Source organism: Nanorana parkeri, unplaced genomic scaffold (assembly GCF_000935625.1).
Source record: "Nanorana parkeri isolate BGI_ZX_2015 unplaced genomic scaffold, ASM93562v1 scaffold95, whole genome shotgun sequence".
NCBI lineage: Eukaryota > Metazoa > Chordata > Amphibia > Anura > Dicroglossidae > Nanorana > Nanorana parkeri.
This window is the reverse complement of record NW_017306363.1, coordinates 2,413,321-2,440,850: the sequence shown is the minus strand read 5'-3', so window position 1 is coordinate 2,440,850 and position 27,530 is coordinate 2,413,321. Positions and strand designations below refer to the sequence as shown.

At 44.8% G+C, this 27,530-nt stretch overlaps 1 protein-coding gene across 1 annotated transcript; it reads right to left on the bottom strand.

Moving 5' to 3' along the window:
- Window positions 1-27,530, bottom strand: MX1 (MX dynamin like GTPase 1). Its single transcript, XM_018552684.1, has 13 exons — window positions 27,507-27,530; window positions 25,929-26,124; window positions 22,155-22,292; window positions 17,390-17,544; window positions 14,401-14,539; window positions 13,978-14,176; window positions 13,340-13,418; window positions 11,581-11,703; window positions 9,799-9,940; window positions 8,917-9,075; window positions 6,615-6,691; window positions 1,726-1,947; window positions 1-231 (listed from the first exon to the last, which is right to left on the bottom strand). The coding sequence occupies exons 1-13, from the start codon at window positions 27,528-27,530 to the stop codon at window positions 1-3; spliced, it is 1,884 nt and encodes a 627-aa protein (XP_018408186.1).

Genomic DNA, 27,530 nt, shown 5'->3' with positions numbered 1-27,530 from the left:
TCATTGTCCTGGAAATTTTGACAAATGTTCTTGGGCCCGCCTGAGGCGCTGAATTTGGTTCTTTAGCGCGTGCCTCTGTTCTGCCAGTTCATGCGATTCCTCGAGGAGATGCGTGTTCTGCTTGTTTTGTATCAGAAGGATCATCTGATTGTGCAGTTTTCCCGCATACTCTTTCAGAATGTAATGTTGAATAATGAGAGGAATCTGATTAGACAGACGAGATGTCGTTTCCTTAAAAAAAAAAAAAAAAAGGCATTGTTAAAAAAGTTGGAAAATATTTTTTGTTCTAGAGAAGGAAAAGCTAGAACTGAGGTCTTCAAACTTTTAAAACAAAGAGCCATGCTACTGCCTGCCAGACTGTTTGGGGGCCATATAGTGTGAGCAAACAATGGTCCGGCATCAGAGGGAGTAATAAATGATTCTGCGTTAGTGGTCAATGGGAGTAATACATGTCCCTGTGTCAGCGGGAGTAATAAATACCCTTGTGCCAGTAAGTTGGATGGTGCCCTTGTGTCAGTAGGAGGTATGGTGCCCCGTCTTAGCAATGCCCCCTTATGTCAGCGGGAGGTATGGTACCCCTGTATCAGTAATATGAATGCAGCCCTTTGACATTGATATAAATGGTGTAACACCTCTGTGTCAGTGGGAGTGGTTCCCCTGTGTCAGTGGGAGCAATGGTGCCCCTGTGTCAGTGGGAGCAATGGTGGCCCTGTGTCAGTGGAAGCAATGGTGGCCCTGTGTCAGTGGGAGCAATGGTGCCCCTGTGTCAGTGGGAGCAATGGTGCCCCTGTGTTAGTGGGAGCAATGGTGCCCCTGTGTCAGTGGGAGCAATGGTGCCCCTGTGTCAGTGGGAGCAATGGTGCCCCTGTGTCAGTGGGAGCAATGGTGCCCCTGTGTCAGTGGGAGCAATGGTGCCCCTGTGTCAGTGTGAGCAATGGTGCCCCTGTGTCGGTGGGCGGAATGGTGCCCCTTTGTCAGTGGGAGGAATGAAGCCCCTGCATCAGCGGGAGGAATGCTGTCCCTGTGTCAGTGGGATGACTGGTACCCCTCTGCCATTGGAAGGAATGATGCCCCCCTGTCAATGGGAGGAATAATGCCTAGCAGCTCAATGTCTTGTGCCGCTCCAAGTGACAGCACAGTAAAGACTATGAAGACACCATCAGGAAGGATCACTTCGCCCAATAAAGCCGGTGACATTGCCAGGTGCTGAAACACGCTGCATACAATGATTCCCTCCATCTGGCTTCAATGAGAAAACCCACCATGCATGGAGGAGAACTGGACAGGGCTGGCAACACTACTTGGGATTTCAATACAGAAGAAGCAGTGTTGTCAGCTCATTACAGGAAGTTAGAAGCGCAATTCTAGCAGGATGAAATGGTAATTTATTGTACTTGCAGTGTTTTTAAAGAGCGCAGAGCTGTACTGCATACACTTTAACTATTGTGCTACTGGAATAGAACACGGCACATTTTGACAGGTAAAATGTCTATGAAGGTTCTCATATATCCAGGTCATGATATACCTCATAGGAGTTAGTTGCATTCAACTGGACTTATTCTCTAATGTTAACAATGTTTTGCTGCTCATCAAATCAGCTTCTTCCACCCTAATAAGAGTCAGGAACATACCCCAGCATTTAAAACCACAAGGGCAACTCATCTGCCTTAATCCAATTGCCATGGAATGTGCTAAGGTGTATATTAATTGTGCAAGGCTCCTCACCGTTAAATAGGTCTGTAAATGATTGGCCAGTTCCTCCATTGACAGCTGACTTTGTTCCTGTGCAGGCACTCTGCTCCCAGAGGCCCCCCCTGTCTTCTCACTTGACAAAGCTTTGCAGTAGATAGAGTCCTGACAGTAGATGATTCCCTCCATCTGGAACTGCAACTTAATTGTGTTTTCAGCTTGCTGCTCCAGTTCACGGGAAATATCTTGAATTTTGTCCTGTAACAAATAAATGTGCAACAAGGCAATGAGGGCTTATGCATACCGTTGTTCAATACAGAGGCACATCTAGTGCCCGGTGCATCAGCTCCATGCTAGTCTGATCTCCCAACCCTCTCCATAGCAGCGGAGGAGCAAATCAATTAACAAGATTACAGCATTGAGAACAGCCATCAGCAATCGTTTTGATGCCATGCAGCTCCATATGAAGCTAAACCCTTTATGGTGCCCATACACTGTGCGATTATCGCATGATAATCGCGGGAAATCCCGCGATCGTACGATATTCGCAAAGTGTATGGAAGACGTGCAACCGTTTTTACTGTACGGTCGCACGTCTTTTGTCTAGGGAGCACGCTAGAAAACCAGCCGAAAATCGTACGATTTTCGGCTGGTTTGAACGGTGCTCGGGAGACAAATGCCAAACGGGCCAGTGTGCGCACGTGCACACTGCCCATTCAGCATTGCGGTCATCGGAAGCCTGCCCCTCAGGGGGGCGGGCTTGCGATGATGGAGTGTACGATCTGCCTGTCCAAGATGGGCAGATCGTACGTCTTTTTCATTACTTTACAACCATCGCAAGACTAAGGTCTTGCGATGGTTGTAAAGTGTATGGCCACCTTTGACTGCTCATGTGTATTAAAGAACTACACTTACTGCTGTTTGTATTTACATGATTTACATGAAATAACTTCTGTGTCATTTCAGAAAAAGACAGACCCAGAGAGACTAAACGGAGGGGCTACATGACTGGGGGGAGGAATAGTCCCTGGATAAGGGGTTAAAAAAATAAGATGGTATTCCTCTCCCTATTTCTCTGGTGTCTATCCAATCGTGTGTAAAAACTCATAACAAATTTCAAGTGTAAACTGATCACTTTCTTTCTAATCAAATCTCCTTCTGTATACATTTGTGATCCTCTTCTAATATGTGCTTATTATTTGTCTTCAAATCTAGTTTCATTTGTTTGTCTAAGTATACCTACTCAATTAATCCATTCTACTTCCCCCACTGTGCACTCACCTCTTTTCCTTTCCCTACCTCTTATCCTTTTCTCCCACTCCTCCAATAGGCATTCATATTCCTTACTGTTTCTCACTCATACAGGTCATATTTCTACTCGTAAAACATCTAATCCAAAATCTTATCTATATCCTTGGCTATATAGTCAATGCCCCACTATGGATTCTTTATTTCTATTTTTCCCTTGGCTCCTTCTCTTTACTCTATCCTTCTCCATAGATCTACCTAAGTTCCTCCGTCTGTATATAGTTTTCCCAATTTCCCCAGATCTTATGGAAACTCTCCTTTTTATCTGAGTCCCTTGCACTTAGCTCCTCCATATATCTTATTTCCTCCATTGTTCTAACCCAGTTCTCTATTGTGGGTGATATCATTGACTTCCAACCCTGCGATATGCATATCCTAGCTGCAACCAATACAAATCTTAAGATTTCGCTTTTTTTTTTTTTTTTAAGGGGCCAAGAATTCACCCTTGTAAATACCAAGGACATACGGCATACTGAGCTGGCCAGCTGGAAGCACTTTTGTAGCTCCGTATGCCGTACGTCCTTGGCAGCGAAAGGGTTAATGACAATAATGCCATAAAAGGGTGTTTTTCCAAAATTTGTGTCTCTATGGCGTTATATATTTCAAATACAGACTCCCAGAAAGGCTGCAATCTAGGGCAGCTCCACCAGATATGCAAGTATGTCCCCTCCTCCCGACTACATCTCCAGCATCTATCTGATAAGTCTGGGTTTATGTGTCTGATGCCTTCTGGGCACCTATACCATCTAGATATAATTTTGTAGTTCTTTTCTTGGTGGAAGGAAGATACGACAGATCTATGTGTCATGTTGAATATTCTTTCCCACTCTCTGTCATTGCTTGTTCCCATCTCTTCATATACTTTGTATGTCCCTTATCTTCTTCCACCCTTAACATGCCATATACTACTGACAGGGTATGTGTGACTGGTGTTTCTGATATACACAGTTTCTCAAATGTAGTAAGTGTCCTGTTAAGAGTTTTATATGTCCTAAGGTGTCTGATATAGTCTGAAAGCTGAACTGCCTCCATCCATACCTTCCCATTAAGTTGTCTTTCTGGTCTTAGGTGCATTTTTAATTTTTCGCTACCTGGTTCTAACACTTGCCATATCTGTAGGTGTGGAATGTTCTCCATATTTAATAATGTGGTTACTTGCATACCTGGTGGAAATTGTGGATTGCCCAAAATGGGGGTCAAGGGTCCAGGACTAGTTGAAAGGTTATATTTAATAACAGACTTGTCCCATACTTGAAATACTGCTTCTACTAAGAGAGGCAGTGCCGATGTCTGTGGTCTACACTCCATTGGAAGCCAAGGGAGATTCCTCAAAGACACTGGGGAGACATCAGCTTCTAACTTTACTACTCCTTTGTCTTGGCCGCTATGTATCCAATCCAATATTCTGGACAATAGGATCGTTTTATGATAGAGTGCAAAGTCTGGGACTCCCAGGCCTCCCCTGTGCTTGGATCTCATCAAATCCTTAGCACTTATTCTAGGAGTTTTATTAGCCCAAACAAATTTAATTGCTGCCGATTTTAGTTTCTTAAAAAAAGCTTCTGGTAGGAGAATGGGGATTGTCTGGAATCTATATAGTATTTTTGGGAGGATATCCATTTTTAAAATATTTACTCTCCCTATCCAAGACATTCTTAGACTATTCCATGAATAAAATTGGGCAAAAATACTGTCTATCCAATCTCTAAAATTAATGGTATATAATTCATTAAGTTCTTTCGGAATATTAACCCCCAGATATACAATATGTTTAGCCTGCCATCTAAATGGGTAGTTATTCTTTATATTAGTTATTACTTTGTCAGTTAGAGATATGTTTAAGAATTCTGATTTAGATAGATTTATTTGGAAATTGCTCAAATCCCCGTAGAGTAGAGGGGGGGGTTTGAGGACACAGAGGGGAGGACAGAGGTTTAACGACACAGGGATATGAGGGTTTCCCTCCTACTCCTCCAAAGGAACGTGCGAAAGAAAGGAACGAATTATGGGAATGTGGATGCAATTGGGGGAGAATGAACGAGAGAGGTAGACATGATATATGTTGGAGGGAGGAGCCGCATGGGTTGGAACTGCAAGGGCTAAGAGGCTTTCTGGAAAATTGCCAGAGGAAGCAGGTTGTCCCACCCGCCTTCCCTGAATGTTGTGGTTTACGCTGGTTGCAAGGTTCTTTTTATGTCACGGCAGCTTGGCGAGTTAGGGGGTCTTTGGGAGGGGGTCTTTTGTGTAATTGTCTCTGAAACTCTGAGTCAATTACACAAATGGGGGGGCCATCCGCTGGTATGGGTGCTTCCCCCTGTTGGTGTCAGTATTTGTAGGGGGCCCTGGCCCCTTGGAACTTGGGAGCAGTAACTGTCCTTGAGGTGGCTGGGGTGTGGCTGGGGACATGGAGGCAGTTTTTAGGAGAGGCCTTATTTGGGCTGTTGGGCACCCAAAGACCCCTTCTCAGATCCAACAGTCGTTAAGAGTATTTATTTTTATATTATACGGTTTATTACTTTGGCTACTGGTAATGTTGGTTTGCTTAAAAAAAGGGCTGCTGTGGCCGTTAAAATCCATGTCGTGCAGTCTGTGTGTTTATTGGGGTTTTTAACAGAGGGACGTAATTGACGAATCCATCAGTCATGTTCAACCATTTTGGTGTAAAGAAACACCCCAAAAACACTCAGGGGTGTATTTATAAAATAATTATTCGCTCTGCAAATGTGTAAGTTTAGATAGCTGAAAAATGTCACCAGCACACCAAATTGATGATTACAGCAAAGTGTTCATTTATTGACGTATGCTGTCTCTCATTATGCAAGCGCTTTCGGGGCCAGGGTCCCCTTCATCAGGCTCAGAGATGACTCGCAATCCGCAGTCATTTTGAGCACCCGCCAGTGTATCCATATGGGAATCCCGGTAAGGAGTGCAGCAAGGATCTTCTTTCCTGTTCAGGTCTGAGTTTAGATTTGCAGCGCATTATGGCCACTAGATGGTGCAACATATTGCATAGAGCCACCGGGACTTTAGGACTAACAGGGCGCTTTAGAAGACATCTGAAGCTATGCTTAAGTACTGAAATTCCTATAGCCAGCTTAGAAGTTTTTCAGAAATGACAGGTGCACTTTAAGCATTACTGATTAGCTTGAGGCAACCACGGTGCAAGTCTGTTTTAGGCTGCCCATACACGTTGCGATCATCGGACAACACTTTTCGTCCGATGATCGAACCGTTGTATGATTTTCGTATGGCCCCATCCTGCCCCGATTATCGCACGGTTCAATCAGCAGTAATTTAAAAAAAGCACCTGGACAAATCGCGGTAATCGACCGCACGTATTTTCGTTTGCGCATGTGCAGTGTAAATCGTACGATTTTTGACGTACGGAAACGCCACCAACATTGTGAAAATTGTACGATCGACCAAAGTTTTCTAACCTGCTGGTTAGTCAAAAGTCGATCAATTGTACAGTATTTGCGGTTGTAGACTGCCCATCAACCTTACGGATATCGGACGAAAACGCGATCGCATATGAAAATCGACCGATATTTATAAGGTGTATGGGCAGCTTTAGCATTTGAAAATTCTCACTCTTTATGCCAATTATTCAGCCTTACCACAGCAGAAGCATTCAGATTTTTATACTTCTCGAAAAAGTTTGATGATTCCTGCGTGCAGCAGCTTTGTACTAATTCTATATAAGAAAAAAAGACAGAAAAGTCAAATTAATAATAAAATAGTCACCATTAAAGGGACGCTATCACTCACCAGAAGGGACCATATACAGTTTTTTATTTTTTTTTATAGCCACATATTATTTCATTTACATTTTCTGTCTGCTTATTTACTTATTAATCTTAAAAGATATTTCTTATTCCTAAACAAAACAAAAATCTAAAACGACTACTTTCTAACGTACATACTGTTAAAGCTGAAACTCCAGGGACATATAAAAGACACAAATTAATACAACTCTATATTCATTGATACATCATTAAATGTATTTTTTAAATGTAAGTACATGACGTTGACTTGGTATTAGCCTGGTATTAGCTCCACTGTACATTTAGTTCTGCTTGCCCAAAGCAGGGCTAAATGTAGAAAATAACTACCCGCACGGGCTTCGGGAGATAGGAATTTCACACCCCTGCTGCCCCTCAACTCCCTACTTGGTTGGCCTTGTGGGAAATCTGGCCCTGGCTGCAATGCTCATGTACTTTTAAAAAATATGCTGAAGAGAGGAGAGAGCATAAGCTCATCAGTCGTCTTCTTCTCCTATTTTTCTCTCCACTCACATGCTGGCTGAAGGCAAGACCTGTAATGGTTACAGGCGTCCTGATATAATTGACCTTATAGGTCTACATGGCTATATTTGATCAATGATATGGACCTAGTATGGGCATGTGGCAATTTAATGTCAATAATAATTGCACAAGCATCACCCCACCTTTGGGGAATGCCGCAGTACAAATACATACATTTCCCAGCACACTTACCAGCCAGCCTGGAAAAAAACAGATTACACTGTCTAAAAATGTACGCTAAAAACAAAGGTTTTCATTACACAACTTTAGTTGCACTACCTCGTTAATGCCCCTCTGTGTAGTGTGGCCCTAACTCTATGAGAGCCTCCATCATGGAGCATATATAGCAATGGATAAATTGAATGCAGGTACGCCTGGAGGCAGGTCAATCCTCCTTAAAGGCAGAGGGACACACCAGAAGCCCAGAACATCACATCACAAAGGCAGCTGAAGCCCCAAGTGTGTCCCCACACCAGGGCCGGATTTGCTCTCTCTGCTGCCCCAATGTCAGGTTACTCAATGCGCCCCCCTCTATGCAGGTTGCATACAAGTGATCACGGCAACATTGCAGAGATCACTTGTAGAAAACGAGCGACGGCTTCCCCGCTGCTTGCCCAAAGCAGGGCTAAATGGAGAAAACAACTACCCACCTGGTGCCCGGAACTGCATGTCCTGAATGTCGGAAGATAGGAATTCCACACCCCTGCTGCCCCTCTACTCCCTGCTGCCCCGAGGCCGGGCCTTGGTTGGCCTTGTGGGAAATCCGGCCCTGCCCACACCAGTTAAAACAAGCAAAGCAAATGGCAACCATACAAATCAATGTATAACTAGCTTTTATAGTAAGGTGCGCATGTAAGGACTTTCCACACTACAAACATTTTCCAGCACACTTACCAGCTAGCTTGCAAAACAAAACCCCCCAAAAAACCAAGATGGAGGCTGACAAGGATTAGAGTTAGGATCACACTAAGCAGAGAGGCCTTGACATGGCCGAGTGGCTTCTACATATTTTACAAAAGTCTATTCTGTTTCTGACAAGGGTTCTAACACTTGCCTACTCTATCCAAAACTAAAAAAAAAAAAAAAAACCTTGGTCTTTACACGTTGTTACAGACTAAGGGGGTTATTCACAAAGCTGCCAAAGGCAGCCGGGTGAATAACCGAGCTGTAGTGAAGTGGGCCGAACAACGTTCAGCTATTCACTATGGCTCAGTACGGCTGAGTATAGCTCAGTACGGCAGCGCCGAAGTGCAGAAAGACTTTGACTCAGCCGATCCAACATCTGGATCGGTTGAGCCAAAGCTCCGGCAGCTCACTCACTGCCGTTCGCCCCTATTCAGATAGGGGCCGTACAGCAGTGAGTGAATAGTGACTGAACTGAAGGGCTCCGGCGGCCGAAGAGAGCCGAAGGATCAGCCGAAGCCACAGCTGGATCCTTCGGCTCCTTTGTGAATAGCCTTCTAAGAATCATTTGAATGCCACAGTATACCTGTGACCATGTAGCTGATCATAAACCCCCTTACGGGTACAATTTAAGTAAACTTAAGAAAGTTGACACTGGTTGTATATAATATTACACCGGTTACTGTCCAGCACAGTTTCAATACAATCTTACTGCTGACGTCGTGTAGAATGTTAATGGCAGGTTCCTGAAAGGACAAGATGTGCTTGTGCAAGATGTTCTCAAATTTCTTGTAGTTGATGAACCCATAGAGCTCCCGTCCACGGTACTGATTGTCATAACTATTCTTCTCCTTCTTCAGTTCGTGCACAACTGAAATATCAAATGGGAATTACAACCATAAGTAAACAAATATGTAACTTACGTTTTCTGTTTGTATTGACATACCAACTTTTATCAAGGGACATTTTTTTTACAGCCTGCTACATACTTAATACTTGTAATTGGAATGTTTTACAGGGCGCCTTCATACTCTTACTTTTGTAAAGGATGCTGAACTTTCTGCTCATATAGCCTAGCACTTTCCTGTAGTAGGAGGATCAAGGTGAGGGGGCACATGAGCCTGGCTTCCTCACCTGTAGCCATTTGGCAACGTTGTAGGGGGGACACAACTGAGAACATATAAAGATTTAAACCATGGGAAATCGGGAGCTGTTTATAAACTCTACTACACAATGCCACTGGCCGGATCTATAAAACCATGGATTCTACTTGAGGTAGCGAACCCTGCATAGAGTAACTAAGTAGGATGCCAGGCTTTCAGTCTCCAAGAAAAATAGATAGTTCAATGGCTCTGCAGGTACCCCCTTGATTCCCAGTTATGGATTTACTGCTGTAATAAGGTTGCTTTGTAGATAACTTTCATTATAATTCTGGAAAGCAATGTGAACATATTAGCAACTCAAAGTTCCTGTAAGCAACCACCTTGTAGAGAGACCTTGTGTCAGTCGCTAAGAATGTCCCTGCTCTGTAGCATTGGAGAATCCCAATGAAAACTCCCGCACATGGGTCTATATGGATCTGTCTCATACTTACATTGTGAGCTAGAAGTCTTCATCAATTTGTCCCAAGAACCAAACAGTTTTCTCAGGTTTTTGAAGAGTTTTAAATCTTCACTTGCTCCATCATGCTCCCCATTTACTATGTGTGTAATTGTATTTGTAAACTCTGTAATTATCTAATAAGAGAAACAAAAAGGTAATAGATATAGATGTTACATGTTACATGGTGTGCTAGATTCTATGAGAGGGGGGAGGGAGGGAGAGAGAGATAGAGAGAGGAGAGAGTGGAGAGAAAAGAAAGATGAGAGAGAGAAGAAGGCGATTGAGAGAGGAAGGAGAGGGAGAGAGAGAGAGGGCGAGTGTAGATTGGGAGAGAGAGGTTGGGGGGGAGAAAAAAAGAGAGCGAGAGGCAAAGAAAGAGAGAAAGAAAGGTAAGACTTAAAGGAGAGGAGAGAGGGTGGAGAGAAAAGAGAAAGAAGAGATGGGGAGAGAGAGAGAGGGGGGGGGAGAGAGGAAGGAGAGCAAGAGGCAAAGAAAAAGAGAGATAGAGGAGAGAGAGATAGAGAGGAGAGGTATAGGGGAGAAGAGAGAGCGTGGAGAGAGAAGAAACAAGAGATGGGAGAGAGAGGAGAGGGGGAAGAGAGAGATATAGGAGAGAGTGATAGAAAGAGGAGCGAGAGAAAGAGAGAGAGAGTACAAGGAGAGAGAGAGAGAGTACAAGGAGAGAGAGAGAGAGAGTACGAGGAGAGACGAGGGATAGGGGGAGAGAAGAGAGAGAGAAAGAAAGGGCAGCAAGGCACAAGCACTGCAGCACTACAAAATGAGAAATGAAGTCTGCATTATGTAATGAACATGGCTGCCTCCATATAGGATTGTAAAACTATGCCAGCCTTTCTCCACCTTTCTAACATAGTGGAACCTATAAAATCACTTTCAGGTCTCAGGGAACCCCCGATTACATTTACTATATTCTACAGCTCGTGGCACATTAGTGTGAACAGTAAGTTGAGATATAAGAATAAATAAAAGAATCTGGAATGTGAGGTACTCAGCATAGTTAACACTCAGGGCTGCGCTATACAGCAAAATAATTTTCAGTAATAATATAATTTGAATAATAATCATGTCTATTTATCATAATTATTATCATATAAATCATGACCCCTGTGGTGGTCAGCAAACTGTTACCTTACATTGGTGGTGAGTGGCAACAGGCTCCCTTAGTTTTTAGGTCAGTGGGAAAAGGACCCTTTAAATTTGGTGTTCATTAGGAGAAGAGCCTCCTTACAATGGTGGTCAGTGGGAAGAATGCTCTTTACATTGGTGCTCATTGTGAGGAATGCCACTTATAATGGTGGTTACTGGGAAGAATGCCCCTTACATTGGTGGTTACTGGGAAGAATGCCCCTTACATTGGTGGTTACTGGGAAGAATGTCCCTTACATTGGTGGTTACTGGGAAGAATGCCCCTTAAAGTGATGGTCAGTGGGAAGAATACGCCTTAACTTGGTGGTTAAAAAGACGCACAACTGAAATGGGACAGATGGATTGGGTTCCAAAAAGGACAAACAGACCATGCTTCTTGTCAGCGCATGAACCGATTGGCTCTCTGTGCTGCTTCTTCTTCTCACGCGCCAGCCTTGCTGCACAGGGGCTGCAAGAGGCTGACTGCAGGTCATATTCAGGTACTTACACTTTAAAAAAATATGAATTGTGCATTGATGAGAACAGATCTGCAATGACGTGTCTCTTCTCTCAGCTTTAATAGTATATGCATACAGTGTAGTCTATCACAGGTAGTTTCATCCACACATACCTTTACAAGAAAGAGGATTTTGTCATCTTCTGAGTCAGGCAGACCTTGACCAATGGCATTCAGTACATCCTCTGCCTCACGGAGTTTATTATTGATCTGATATTTTATATCAGGCAATGACCTCTGCAGCAAATACAAATGGGTTTAATGAGAATGGATAAGAGAATTGTTTGTTGAAAAGATAGTACTATGCCTAACTATACACAATGAGTTTATTAAGCAAGGGTGTAAATCATTGGAGAAATATCCACTAACCAAACAGAAGGGTGAGGACATGGAAGTCTGTAATCAAGATATTCTGATATCTTTGCTGGGGTACAATCAGGGGCGTATCTGCCGCGAGGCAAACAAGGTGTTTGCCTTGGGCGGCAGATTTCAGGGGGGTGGCAAAAATGCCATCCCCAAAACACTTAGGCAGCCGGGTGGAGGAGGCGGCGGTGGAGGAGTCAAAGGACGGAGTCGGCGAGGAGGCAGAGAAAGTGGCGAGGAGGCGGCGGTGGAGCAGGTGGAAGAGGCAGATGAGACAGAGCAGAAGGAGGGGCGAGGTGAAGCAGCAGGAGGGGGCAGGGCGAGGCCGGGACGATGTTGGATCAGGAAGGGGCGGGGCCAGGGCGCCGTCGTGCCATAGGAAGCCGGTGCATTCTCGTCAGAACACCGGGTCACCGAAGAGCCGTCGGGCTGCGGAGGAGGCCAGGTCCTGCCACACCAGTCCAGCGGTGGAGGAGGCCGGGGATTAAGCAGCAGGTAAGATGATCACACTGCTGCTAAAGGAACCCTGCAGAGCCCAGCATGGATTCTGCACAGCCCACCTGAGAGTCTCGGGTGGGCTGTACAGAATCTGTGGTGGGGTCTATGTTGGGCCGAGCCCACCACACATCCTGCACCGGTCTGCAGGGTCTTGGGGGGGGGGTGTGCATGATCTGTGGTGGGCTCTGCAGGGTCTCGGGGCTTTGCAGGATCTGTGGTGGGGTCTTTGGCAGAGCCCACCACAGATCCTGCAGATTTAGGGGGGGACTTGCTGGCTGAGCCCAGCATAGATTCTGCACAGCCCACCAAAGAGTCTCAGGTGGGCTGTGCAGTACTCTTTGGTGGGCTGTGCAGGATCCGTAGGGGGCTCTGCATTCTGCAAAGCCCAGCACAGATCCTGCACAACCCCCCTGAGATCCTGCAGACTGCAGGGTGTCTCTGCAGGGTATGTGGGGGGCTTTGCCGGGTCTCAGGGGGGCTTTGCAGGATCCATAGGGGGCTCACCACAGATCCTGCAGAGCCCCCCTGAGATCCTGCAGGGTCTCAGCAGGATCAGTGGGGGTCTTTGCTGGGTCTCAGGGGGGCTTTGCAGGATCTGTGGCGGGGGCTGCGGGGTCTATGGTGGGCTTAGCAGCCTGAGACCCTGCAGAGTTTTTTTTTCTTAGCAGCCTGAGACCCTGCAGAGCCCACCTGAGACCCCGCAGAGCCCACCACAGATCCTGTAGAGACCACCACAGACCCTGCAGAGCCCACCTGAGACCACAGCCAGGTGGGGTAAATTTAGTGTATGGGGGGGGGGGCGGCGCCCGAGTTTTGTCTTGCCTAGGGCAGCCCCAAACCTAAATACACCACTGCCACTGGGTACAATATTATGTCTGTATCTATATTTTGCACGCAAAAAAAACAAAGACAAATTAAAAAAGCCAAAGGACAATAAAGATCTGACTACAAAATGGATGGCAGGGCAGTATTTGGCAGATCGATAGAGCAGAAATGGCTCGTGTCTACTTACAACAATATGAGTCACAAGTTCTGTGGTGAGTCTTTCTGCCAGGTTGGGGATTGTGGCCTGTCCATTTCTTAAGAGAGCTCTATGAATAAAAGAAAACATTTTTTTTAGATAAAGATTTTGTGTATTTTTTTTGTGTTCAATAAACTTTTATTGCTTTTGAAACAATAAACAGGAAAGTTAACACTATTGGTCGTAAACGGTACACAGTCCATGAACCCATCGCACTCCTGACCGCTTTCTCACGGTAATCAACGGATGGCAACCGTTCTCTTGTACAAAGTAGGAATATGGGCACCGGCACTCCAGATGCTGTACAGATGCGTCTTTTTTTATTGACGGACATGCAGCATATCACATTTAATGCAACGTTTCGGGGTTTCTCTGCCAGGCTGAAGAGATCCACTGATTACTCAAAAAAGGGGAAAAAAGGAACGTAATTTCTTAGGCCCTAACTGCTTCACACTAGGCAAAAAAACCAAGACGTTTTCTATGATGCGGGACCAAGCATCGTACTCCTGCATGTGACACTATATCCCAGTGGTTCAGATCTAAGATCTTTGCTGTGTCCTTCAATGAAATGAAGAGAAAGTGGAATTGCATATCAAGTAAAAGGTGACAGACATAATCATAAACTTCACCTGAAGTGCTGATTGTTTTCAAAGAACGCTTTTTCATTTTCTAGTGCTTCTTGCAGGGAAATGTTTTCATCGATTTCTTTCTGTCCCCGACACTTCACAATCATGTAGCCCTTCTTAAGATGGTACACGTCATTCTGGACTGTGCGCAAAACATGCATCTCTGTTCCTTTGTCAATCAAGTCAGGTTTGGTCAGAATCCCTGTGAAGGAAGCCAGATAACTGAAAGAATGAAAGTACATGTGTGCTAGGACACAGCCTGCAGACAGACGTTCCCTTTGTGTGTAAAATCACCTCCGTTCCCCATATAGGGATTTACTGCTTAGCTAATGGCTCTCAATGTAGAGCAGATGTACAGCTATATGATCTTGACACCTCTATACCTGGCATTGCAACAAAACTGAAAAGGATAAAACTGCCACCTACCTATAGTGCGGTTTCCGGTAGGATCCACTTCTCGGGCCATTTCCAGAGCCTCAGTTGTTGCAACATCTACATTACAAGGGACCACAGCCAAATTGATGGTCTCTTGTCTTGATATGTATTTCTTGATCATCAGCTTGATCTACAAAGGTTAAGAATAGCAGAAAAGCAAGTTACTGTTATGGTAGTTATTGTTCTTTAGCTTCTTGTATGTTTGGGTGTCTTCTCTGCATAGACTTTGTACATCTGAAAGATTTCCCACATGTGATGTATAGGCCATATAATATACACAAAGTTTTCTTTAACTCTTGGCGCTAATGGCTGCCAGCTGAACGATCCACTTGCTGTTGCATACTCAAAGTTATCAACAGTTTATCACAGTTTTTCACGCAGACTTGAGGGGCTGCTCATCAAAGGCTCTGGGGCTTCCACCACGAACATAGAAAACAAAAGGGAACAGAGCGCCACCTACGTGTGTAAAATCGTTTATTAGGATAAATATAACAAGGGATAAAAGTATTCACAAGCAAACATTTTCATCAGGCTTTAACAACAAACAAGAGGCCACACTGTCTGTTAACCCAAACTAAAAAATGATTCTGATGAAGGGGGCTTGCCACAGAAACGCGTCAATCTTGCCTGACTGCGGCCGGTGGATGGTGATGTGACCGGAGGCTACCGTGTTACATAGTCGGAGTGATACCATGTTGGGTTAACAGACAGTGTGGCCTCATGCTTGTTGTTAAAGCCTGATGAAAACGTTTGCTTGTGAATACTTTTATCCCTTGTTTTATTTATCCTAATAAACGATTTTACACACAGAGGTGGCACTCTGTTCCCTTTTGTTTTCCATATAATATACAAGACATATGTCTGAAGTCATGACACACCAACAGATGGCACCTCAGTCAAGCTTGACATTTTGACATTTAAACTACATTTTTTTTTTCTGAAAATGTACTTATATTATATTTTGATGAACAGTTATGTAGTGAAATGTATTTATTACTTTGGACTACGTTATAGGCTTTGTATTTGAAAACACAAAGTTTTTATTTCCTATGCTCTAGGGATGCACCGATACTTTTCAGGTACCAGTGCAGATACTTGGCATTTTCATGAGAACCACCAGGGTGGCAGCGGCTGCAGCTGGGACCGGGCTCTGGCGCTCCACCACTGTCCTGAAATCATTAGTCTGTATTGCTTTAGAAAAACTGTCACATGACAATAAACAAAAATGTATCAGTACTTGTATCTGTGAGGACTTAGGCAAGTATCAGTACTTGTACTCGCAACAATGGTATCGGTGCATCCCTTTATATATATTTATAAAAACAAAATCCTACATAGAACAGAGATGTACAAATCCCAGGAGCTCCGTGTGCTCTTTACAAATGACAGCCGCCTCCTAACTTTTGTATTTTTCTCTAGTCTAGTCCTGGAGCTGGAAAAGTATCTGTACTTGGTATCGGTGCATCTCTACTATGCTCCTCAGTTCCAATTAATGGCTATAATGCTGCGTTACATTACATTCAACCTATAAGAAACTATACCATGAACATTAATTTTTGCCTCTATTCACACACAATGAACGTTCACAGTGAATTGTTTATAAATAGACCCCTTTAGGTCTCTAATGACAGAAAAAAAACACATGTGCATCACCCTAACATAAGCTAATACTTTGCACATAGTATATATAAATTGTTTCCTGACTCAGCTGTGGCTCCCAATAAGCCATGGAGGCTACCATAGCAGGACATTGAGAAGCAATGCTGGTCCAGGAACAAAGGACAACTATGCAACATTGGTCAATGCTAAAGTCCGATAAAGGGACTCTGTGTGGACCAGAAAGCGCTTGTTCATGTGACAAGGAACTTCAATAAATGCTGGTGACATTTCTACAATTTTCTGATATTTGCGGTGCCTGGATAAGTAAATATAGGATACAAGACAGACTCCCTCATTTTTTGGATACTTAGGAAAGTTGGATTCAGAATTGTAAGACCACTCAAGTAGAAGAATTAGCGGGAAAAGAGCCTACCTAATAATTAGCATACGAATTATATAAATCAAAATTCAAATGACGCCAGCTCACCCATATTTAATTTTATATTTTTGTTTTGGTTTTTGTCTTGTATGTTTGGGTATTGGGGTAGATTGTTAAGTTGGTATGAAGAGGAAGATAACCTCCCCTTGATGACTTAGTATCCAATAGTAGAGAAAGATGAGTTTATAAGCCCTCATTCACACGGGTAATGGGCGGCCCGTACAGATGCGTGGTGCGTGCACGGCCGTATCGGGCCGCTCCCGGGAAGGACAGGTGCTGCGTGTGATTACATGCAGCAGCCTGTCTGTCTCTATGGGAGTACATGGCCGTATGCCGCCCTACGCTCACCCGAACTACACATCCATATGGGTGCGGGTGTCCGTACACGCATCCTGACAGGAAGGATCCTGTCTGCATCTGAGCAGGGACACCCAGACCCTTACGGACATGGGTGAGTGTAGGGTGGCATACGGCCGCATACTCCCATAGAGACAGACAGGCTGCTGCATGTAATCACACGCAGCACCTGTCCTTCCCGGGAGCGGCCCGATACGGCCGTGCACGCACCATGGATCTCTACGGGCCGCCCATTACCCGTGTGAATGAGGGCTAATAGAAAGGAGAGGTGGGGTCTTCTGTTTTTCATTTTTTTTTCTTTAGGAGGAGACGAAATGTACCATATAAAACTAAGAACTGTAAGTGACTGTAAGAACCACGGGATGATAAATATATTTTTTTACATTTGTACTGTGTTGTATTTTTTTTATATGTGAAAAATGAATAAATATTATAATTAAATAAGGAACTGTGAATTGTAGATACTTCTATGCAGTAATCACTGCGTGGGATGATTATTAAATATGTAAATCCCATGGCTCCCTGTGATATCCAGAACTGATGTTATCACTATGTGGGAGAAGTGTGGCGCTCTTATGACCAGACCTGTTTTCCGATGTCTTTGGGTTGGTTTGGCATTGCGATCCTGGTGATGCCGGGTAGATCGATCAGAGTGAGATCAGGAACATTGGGAGAGACGATCTCCAGGGTTATCAGCTCATCGCTGATTCCGTTATCTGTGCCAGCTATTATGTTCTGTGCTGGAAAAAAAGAAAAAGAATAAAGTCAGGCAGACAGCAGATAGAGTCTTGTACTGAAGCTAGACACACACATTAAAATTCGATTTTACAGGCTGGTGAATCCTAACAGTGCCGGGATAAAGTCCATTAGCACATAGTGCAAAGCTGCTAAATTGAGCCGCCGATCCCCTGCCTAAGCTAATGCTGATGAAGTTGGTACATCCACATGGTCCATTGTTCACTGGTCCAAGAACAACCCAATGGGATGGTAGGAGATGTTGGTAAAAAAAAAGAGCCGGGTTTCCATTAACATGATTATAACCTAAACTTCTTCTTTCATCTGGTAACTAAGGTAGCGTGTAACTCATCCAAAGTGTACGTTTTATTCTGCGATTTGTACCTTTTGTACCTTATTTAAAGGCACCATAATCATGTGCCCGGCACAAAGCATTTCTCTGTAGCTACAGAAAAAGGAAGAAAAGCAAATGTAAAAAGTTTAAATGTAAAAATAAATCCAAGGTAAAAGATTTAAGGTGAAGCTTATTCTGCTTATATTTTGCCTTCCCTGGTTCCTCCACCCAACAAAATGCTTATAACTATTTTTACTAAAATTTTCTGTTTTCATTAAACACTTTTTTGTCCCCACTGGGTCTCTGCACCTTTCTATGCAATGAATGCAGGCAGCTCACAGCTGGTAGGAGGAGATGGCAAGATGCTGCACATAGCTTCCTGAGAATAGCACCTTGCCTCATTCCTATGAAGAGCTCTCAGCCCCGGTACAAGCATGGGACGATGTGCAAATAACAAAAAGCCTTGAAGGGTGGCTGTCAGTCTGGAGGTGTGGGAGTTGTCAGGCCATATTGAGGCAGCCTGGCGCCCGATAGACTCAGACGACATCTCACCTGGGGGGTGCGGTAGGTGCAGGGGGCAGAGGCAGCACAGCGACAAACAGCACTGCCCCCCCTCCGTTACACCAGCTGCCCGCAGCCTACCCACCCAGGTGACAGCTCGGCCGCCACCCATCGCCTCCCACTTAGCCGACTGACACCTCGGCCCCCTTCCCGTAGCGTAGGAGCAGCCTATATTTGCATACAGACTGCCCTAGGTAATGCCCACATGTGATGCTGTGCTGAGCCTCCATGATTAAAAGAACTGAAATCCAATGCATAAAAGAGGCAGACCAGAGACATTCAGGCTTGGGAGGAAAGTGCTATGAGGCGGGTTTTATCTGACTTGCTGCAGCTTCTAATGCACATTGTGAGAAGCTCTCAGTGTGCAGTGAAATCAGAGGAAGCCATTTCAGTCCAGGAGAGGAGCCGGTACAACTGTGCAAGACCATAACCATAATATATAAATAAAGGCTACCACAGCAGTTTCCATTTATAAATGAATAAAGAGCAGGGCTGGGCTGTCACACTGACAGCTTTGTGAGAGAGTGACTCTCCTGGTGTAATTAGTTTGGATCCAATGTCACTTTGATAGGTGCTCCATTGTGCTTTGGTTTATGGGCTCCTAATACAGAGCGGGAGCTGTAACACTGACAGTGGAGCTCTGCTGTTTAGACCGGGAGGTTTGCACTCTCCCAGTGTAATCTGTGGGACTGAGCTGCCAGTATGACAGCTCTGGTCCTGCACAGTGCAGAAGATAACCCGAGCGATGCCAAGACAGGAGAGAAACTAGTTGATTTGCATTTTTACCACCTCCTGACTGCCTACCCACAACGTGACATCACAGGCGCTCAGCACCATACACATCGCTGCGGCCACAGTGCAACAATTTGAACCTGGGCGCCGCCTGTAAAACCTGCCCACTGAACTCAAACGGATCGCGCAACTTTGAGCCAAACACTTGGGATGAGTATTGCCTCCTGAATGCCTGCAAGCCAACGCTCAGGTACACGGCCACCCATCTAAAAGAAGCCTTAGTCTGAGTTTGGCCCTACATATGAGGAGTCACATTAGATCCACTCCACTCAAATATTGGGGAAAGTTGCAGCGCATTGTGTGTGGCGTAATTGTCCAATTCTACATAATGCTCTCTGTGGCACTGTACAATCAGAGTCCTTGTATGGGTTAAAGCAAGCCTGTGGTAAAAGAAATACGGAAGTTGCAATTGAGGAACTTCTGAAACTCACAGTTGTCTGGATGTGCTCACTCAGCTTCATTATTTTTTGGGACGCTGACCATGCAGATCAGGAAAGTCAGAAATCCTGAGCTGTAGTCTTGTTCCAGGTCAGACAGTGCTAAAGCCTTTGGATCCGCATGACAGCCAGATAACTAGACACACCATTCCTTCCCCGGACACTGCTGAATCTCCTTTGTGATCACACAAGTCACAGTTGTCCAGCAGAGGTGAAATTTGCCAGTGTCCGGGGAAGGTGGGTTCAGTGAGTATCATTGGGATTACAAAATCTGAGTGAAGACGCCTCTTTTATCATGGGTGTAGCCTACAAGTAAATGTTTGCTAAAAAAAAAAAGTGAAAATTAACTCAAAAAGGTTATAGGGAAAAATTCAAAGTGTTATTTTGTCTAAGCGGTATGCTGAAAAAAACCTACCTTTGTCAGCAATTCCTCCTGAAAAATAACAGCGCACTTCCTGGTATGTGATGGTGAGGTAGTGTGAGGGTGTCTAGGCATTCCTGTATCTATAGCCTCTGAGCTGAGAACTAAGGTACCGCTGCCTCTGGCTGCTAGTCTCGGCCCTATATGATTACAATTTCATTTGAAAAGAATCGTTTTGGAAACATTTGTCCAATTTTCTAATAGTTAGTTGGGGTTTTTGCCCAGAGTGACTTGGAGAATGGAAGGATAGAAAATTGTCCTTGTTGCTTATCTGAACAAACAAAATTCTAATAGTGAATGTGGTATTCAATCAGGAGGGATTGCAATTAGAATTCTGTGCATGTGCTACAGAAAGTTTCATCCGGAAGTAGAATTTTTGTGGTCATGACCATTCATTTGCTAAAGGAGAACTACGAGGTGAGTGATTTTCACTCAACCTCATAGTTCGAGCCGACGTGTGACAATGAAACTGCTCAATAGATCGGGAAGTGAGCGAACACATAACGTTGCTCGCTCACTTCTCGATCATGTCCCTGCAGAGGGCTCTGACTGTCACTCACAGCTCTCCGCAGGGATTCCCCCCTCCCCGCTCCAATCCTCCAGTGCAGACTGGATGAACGGAGGGGCGGGTACAGCTGACACTGCCTCTAGATAAGCAGAGCCCGCTGTCAATCACGCAGTTGGGTGGATCTCGACAGTAATGTCGGGATCCGTACCAGCTGCGGCGGTCTCAGTATACCGCAAACTGTAGCTCACGGTATACTGAGCTTTGGGTGACGGGAGGACGCTAGTTTATGTCCTCCCGTGACCCTGAGGAGAACTATGGGGAAAAACACTTACCCCATTGTTCTCCTTTAAAAAAGGTTTTACATGTTACAGGAATATATTGAAGAAAAATGCAAACAACCTTGTGGTCTGAGGTACAGAAAATGTATTAATAAAAGTACCACGAATGTAGTTATAAATGGAAATAAAATTTGCTTTGCGCCAATTTTTTGCTTATTATAGCCCCCCCGAAAAGGAACCTGTTGTATGAAAGTATTTGTATTTGAAGTGACTGCGTCTGAGATGATTTTCAAGTACCAGCTCCATATAAACATTACATCACATCCCGAAATCGCACGTTAAAATTCAAAACACTGGCGTGGCAATCAAATAAAATATTTCAGGACTGTCATACGAAGTTTGTCGAGTCGCAGATGGTATTAATGAACACTCTGATGAATGATCTCGCTGAATTCTATACAAACTTCAAATGAAAGTCTAACAGTAATAGGGCCAGTTTTAGATGTCACTACTGTGCTCTTGGCTGTTCTCCTAGCTGGAGGCTCAGGCATGAGGAAGTAATGCCGTGCCTCTACCTAGATAGTCGCCTCCATACAGAGATACAGAAGAAAAAGACATTGAAAGTCAGTAATAGGAAAAGTACCTGTCGGGAGACCACAGGTAATACTGGTGACTAGTCCCGTCTGCCTTTTCTTGGCACGGCTTCCAGAGTTCAATTTCTCTTTACTGTGCAACTCTCTTTGTATATAAAGAAAAGGAGCAATTTGGTAGGTGTGTGTACTTTGCCTGTGTTCTATCAAATTCTCCAACTCGTAGAAACCTCCAACTCCCGTCAGTGCGCCTGCGCAGCCACCCGAGAGAAGTATCAAGCTGTACAGTCTGCAGCAGTGCGCCTGCACGGGCACCCAATGCCACTAGCACTGACGGGAGTTGGAGAACTCGATGACAATTTTGAAGCCGCACAGGCGCACTTAAGGCAAGTGGAGAAGTCAACGAGGATTGCAAAAACTGTGATGGCTGACGCAGGCGCACTAGCGTGCCATCTCGTAGAAATCTACAACAGATGTGGCGTCACTAGTTGGAGATCTCAACGAGTTGGCCACCTCGACAGAACACCTGCATACTTTGTGCTAATACTTTGTGTTCCACTTTCTTACCTTTGAATTGGATACATTTGTTTACGAATTGTTTGGGAATAAGAAGACTTTTGGTGTTCTCTCTTTCTCTCTCTCCCTCTAAAAAAAAATGCATCAAAATTACCCCAAAACTCTAATCATCGCTTACCTTTCCTAACTTCTTGCTCCACCCTAGAGGGGCTGTGAAGAGTTTCCTTTTTGTCGCGATAAGAAATTGTCGCAGTCCAGTCTGTAACTCCTCTGCTCTTCCTTAACTTGAGTTCCAGTGGGCACCGCGTGACAATTCCTGCAGGGGGAAACACAAGGCAAAGTGAGTTCAGTTGCCCATAGAAGACATTTATATATGCAGGTCCCTGTGTTTTAAATGACAGCAATTGATTCTCCACAAGAGAATGTTTTGTTTTGTTTTTTCCCCTACAGATTGAACTCAATGTAATTGTATATTTTTTCAACCTGACTAACTATGTCACATTTCTGCTTTATATTATAGACCTAAAATCTAAACCCGATAGCAAAAGTTTAGATGTGGGGGCTGCATTAGATTTCTTTTTTTTCAGCTTTTTTTCCCCTTTACTTTCACGTGGGGATCCTGCTAATAACTTACTTTCTGTCCTAGGGTGGCTATGCTCCCTCCATTGTCTCTATGGAGGAAGCCACCCACCTAGGAGGAAGATGAGATCGATATTGCTTACTTAGGTGTCGTTTGGAGACTGGCATCAGGGTCCTGTGCATTGTACCCAATCACCCAGACCAGCTCCAATGGTCCCCGATGGATGCAAAAAAATTTGGATGGAAATGTTTCCATTATGCGCCTTTGATTTTTTATGTAACTATTTTGAAATCAGTCGTTGATTTGACCCCATTAACCATTGGAAAATAGAACCAATGTTCCTAAACTTTTTCGTACAAAATTCTACTGATGTATGGCCAGCTTAGGCAACCGGTGGGGGTGATTAAGTTTAAAGCTTATCCTGGCCATACATTATGTGAATATTGGCCGGTTCTTGAGTAACTGTCTGAAATTCAAACAGTGGGTGTCACTGTCAGCACCCTGTCAGTCAGCATCACTCAATCAGCTGATCGAAGGAGCTGGTCGGAAAATCTTCGGATGAATAGAGCTGGCAGCCACTGAGCTGCCGGCTCTGTTCGGGTATTCTGACAGCGGAAACAGCAGGGGGTTCCATGATCAACGCACAAAAGGACTGATGGAGGAATCGCTTAAATTTTTTAATTCAGCCAGTGGGTTGAACGTAAAAAATAGAACAGTGTATGGTCACCTCTACTCTGCAATTGTATAAGGTTATAGTAGGTAAATCTCTACTCGAGCCTACAGCAGCACACTGGGTCTCATCTAGTAGTATAATTTGGTTTTGTGCTGCCCTAGGCAAGACTAAACTCAAGTACCCCCTTCAATCTAAATTTGCCCCACCCCTTCCTGTTTAGGATATATTGCTCAACCTGTCAGTCACTGGATACAGCGCACACGGGGTCTCAGGAGAGCTGTGCATGGTCTCAAGTGGGCTGTATGGGGTCTCAGGTGGGCTGTACGGGGTCTCAGGTGGGCTGTACGGGGTCTCAGGTGAGCTGTGCAGGATCTATGGTGGGCTGTGCAGGGTCTCAGGAGGACTGTGCATAGACCCTTTCCCTGCTTACATGTGCTGCTCCTCTTACCTGCAGGTCGAAGTGCCATCAGCACCAACAGAATATATTGCAGCCCCGCCAGCCTGCTTCTGGGACATCCCACCATCAGATCACATGCTATGGCCAGCCCCGAGCCACCCGCTGCTTCTCCTCCACCTCCTGTATGTAGCCAGCTGGACCGCAACTCACTGAGCCCTCCCCTCCACCGGGCAGCTCTCTAATTAGGCAGTTGCCCTTAGGAACTTGCGGCCACTTAGTTTGCCACATTAGGCAGCCGCCACTGCCCGATTCTGTGCCGGCCAGTGTGCCCAAAGGCAAGTCCGGCCCTGTCCGCCTCATTGGTTTGGGGCGGCGTTTTCTGCTGCCCCCCTGGAAAGTGCCTCCCTAGGCAAATGCCTAGTTTGCCTTGCGGTAGATGCACCCCTGGTCTCATCTACATTATGGTAGTCTCAACAGTATCCTGAATATCAACCCATCTAGACAATATACCGTAGTTTCAAATGTCTGAGGGCATCCCCTAGCTTTGTAGGTCAGTTTATACAAAGGCACCACCCGACCATCCTTGTTCCAGTACATTGCAATCAGCTTTTTAGCATAAAATAACAAAAGAGTGACAAAAGACCTCGAAGGCAGGGCAATATCAATGTCTCCACTATACCGCAACAGGCACCACATTGGACTAAGAATATTGGGAGAGCTCAATTGATCTCTGACATCCCCATATTCAAGGATAATACCTCCCCAGTCATCATATCTAACACCCTCCTCCCCCAGGTGTTCTGTAGTCCTGCCTGAAGGTGACAACACAGCTCCTCCAAAGATACAGCATTGTCACTCTAGGACAGGAAGTGTGTTACTGGCTGGATCATCAGGTGACAACAGAGTAATAAAAAAAGACTGAAAAAAAGAAAACTAATTCAGCCACCACATCTAAGAACTGGTAATCTACAATATACTACATTTTGGTTCTTGGGTTTAGATGTGCTTTAGAGCAGGAGTAGGCAAACTCTAGGTGAGGTAAAGCTACAAATGCCATCATGCATCTGCCTCTGGCTCATGCCTGTGGCTCTCAGACCCAGATAGCAAGAAATTGAGCTGCAAGTTTGAAAATGACTTGCTAAACTATTGCAGACTTGCCAAGCTTCACAATTTTGTTGCACAATTACAGCAAGTCTGCATTGCAAGTCTCCAGATCAACGTGCTTGCAGAGCTCTTGCTAAGACCTGCAGGACTCTTGCTGTAGACTTGGCAAGCAAATTTGCTACAAATAAAAAAAGTGTCAACTAGAACTTGTGCTGCGAGTGTTCTGCAAGTCTACAACTTGCCAGGAATATGTGCAGCAAGTTAACAAAATTACAATTTCACAGCGCCACAAGTTTGTAGCAAGTTATCCTTGCTATCTGGGGAGTCACGGGCAGGGCCGGATTTCCCATAAGGCCAACCGAGGCCCGGCCTCGGGGCAGCAGGGAGTAGAGGGGCAGCAGGGGTGTGGAATTCCTATGTACCGGCGCCTGGGACATGCAGTCCCGGGCACCGGGCAGGTAGTTGTTTTCTACATTTAGCCCTGCTTTGGGCACGCAGAGCTAAATGTACAGCGGGGAAGCCACCGCTTGTTTGTACAAGTGATCTTAGCAGTTTTGTACAAGATCACTTGCATGCAGCCTGCATACAGCGGGGTGCATTGAGGAACCTGACATTGGGGCAGCAGTGAGAGTAAATTCGGCCCTGCTCATGGGACATGTAGTTGCACCACAACTGGAGCGCCAGAGTTTGCCTAGCCCTGCTTTAAAGGAAACTATTACTGAAAGCAATATGTAGGCAGCCATTGCTGACCTCTATTTATCTAAAAACGAGTTCCCTGGTTGTCTCTGGATTCAGTATTTTCTGAGTTTCCGATCTTGAATAAGCATTTGTTAGTGCCATAAAAGTGAAGGCAGAGCTTCTTATCTGTATGCTTGTTTCAGTTCAGTGACTTACAACCTACTGATGGTAGTGACCGCCAAGCAACTAGCATTTTGATAAGGTGCACAGCAATGGCAGCCTCCTTATTTTGCTCAGTGCAGGATTACTTTGATATATTTTTAGGCGTTTCCATTATTTTGCCCACATTGGAAGTTATCTGAAACCCGGGCAGTTCTTGCTGCCCATAGCAGAAAGATTATTCCATTGTTCCAGTTAATTTCCCAGTCTGGGGAGATTATCATTGCTCGCTCTGCCTCTGACCAATGAGGTTTTTGATTCCAATGCTGATAAATAAAACTGGTCGTGAAATGTTCCTTACCGCTGCCTCTTGGAAGGGATACTTCAGACAAAGCTTCCAAGACGGAACTTTTCCCAGAACTCTGATCACCAATGACAGCGATCGCCGGCAACGCCAGGTCTTCCTCCACCCCCAGCGCCCGCAGTGAATCGATGAGATCGATATAAGGACGAATCTTATTTTCATATTGTTTTTCCAGCAGATTTTCTACCTGCGGCTTCAGGGATAGGAACAATGATAATTGTTAAATGAATGCAAATACATCATAATGCTGATTCAAGTCTGAGATCCCCATTCTTCCGAGACTATAACTATTTATTTCGCAACTCTCTGCCTCCTAAAGCACACTAAACTCTGAAGCTGCATACACACTTCCCCTATTCACTCCTAGTGCCTGAAATATGACATTGTTTCATCTGACTAGAGCAGATATGGATTATTAATTTCAGTAGCTGCTTGAACTGGAATTCCAGCTGGGGGTGTTGGGGGGATGATGAACAGTAAAACACAAATTAGTAAACTAAACATGAGATTGTAGTCCATCACAGGAGTGAGCTTGGAGTGGTGACTACTTTACAACACACACAGGGACCATGGGGAACAAAAGTAGCCCCCCTCCAGAAGGAAGGACAGTGCCAGCACTAGACATGTGCATTCGGATTCGGAAAAACCTGCAAATCAACGAAATTCCGTTGATTTGGCGGCACGTCCGAATCCGAAATGACGAATTTATTATATGCGGAATATCCGAAAACTATATTCGGGCATACATAAATTCGTCTACAGAACGTGCGGCCGCCATATTGGCCACTGGCAGGTTCTGCGCATGCCCGCCGCCATCTTGGAGGCGAAGCGTATGATGTCACATGATGGTGACATCATACGCTAAACGAGCGGCGGCCACAGCGGCCCGCCAGAGCGTTTTGCAGATGACTGCACCAGTTGTGGAGTATATTTTGGTATATACCAAGATACACTCCAAAATGGCAGCGCTTATGTGCAGAACGCGCTGGCAGCCGATATGGCCGCCGCTCATTCTGCAGTTTTGGATATGGAGGCTCGTTGCCTCTGAATCCGAAACAGCATTAAAATGTATTTCCTTTGACGAAACGAATGAAAATGTTTTTAGTTTTCATTTGTTTCGTCCAAAACGATTTTTTTTGCCATGCACATGTCTAGTCAGCACCAATTCAGAGATGATTGGAGGATCTACAGCCGAGTGATACACAAATAAGATGCACTGTTGTTACATTTGTGTAAAGGTTCTTGAATGCATTTTGAAGATTTAACTCCTGAGTTTAGGATCACAGAGAACCAATGTATCAAACATTCTGTTCTTGCTGTGAACCATTTTTGGAAATGCCATCCCGTCCAAAATCTGGAAAAGCTTTAAATAGTTGGAGTTATACTGAATATCTCCTGAAGTTAATCTTTTTATATGCACTACAATGAACTTCGAAGGGCATGTGATTTGTACATGACCCTTCCTCAGTTCAGCACTGCAACCATGTTCTGAGATAAGGTTCTATTTTGGGGGTATCTCTTTTAGAATCAGCCATGGCATCACCATGATGAAGCCCCTGTACACTCATGGCATACCAGCATTGGCGTAACAATCGCCAT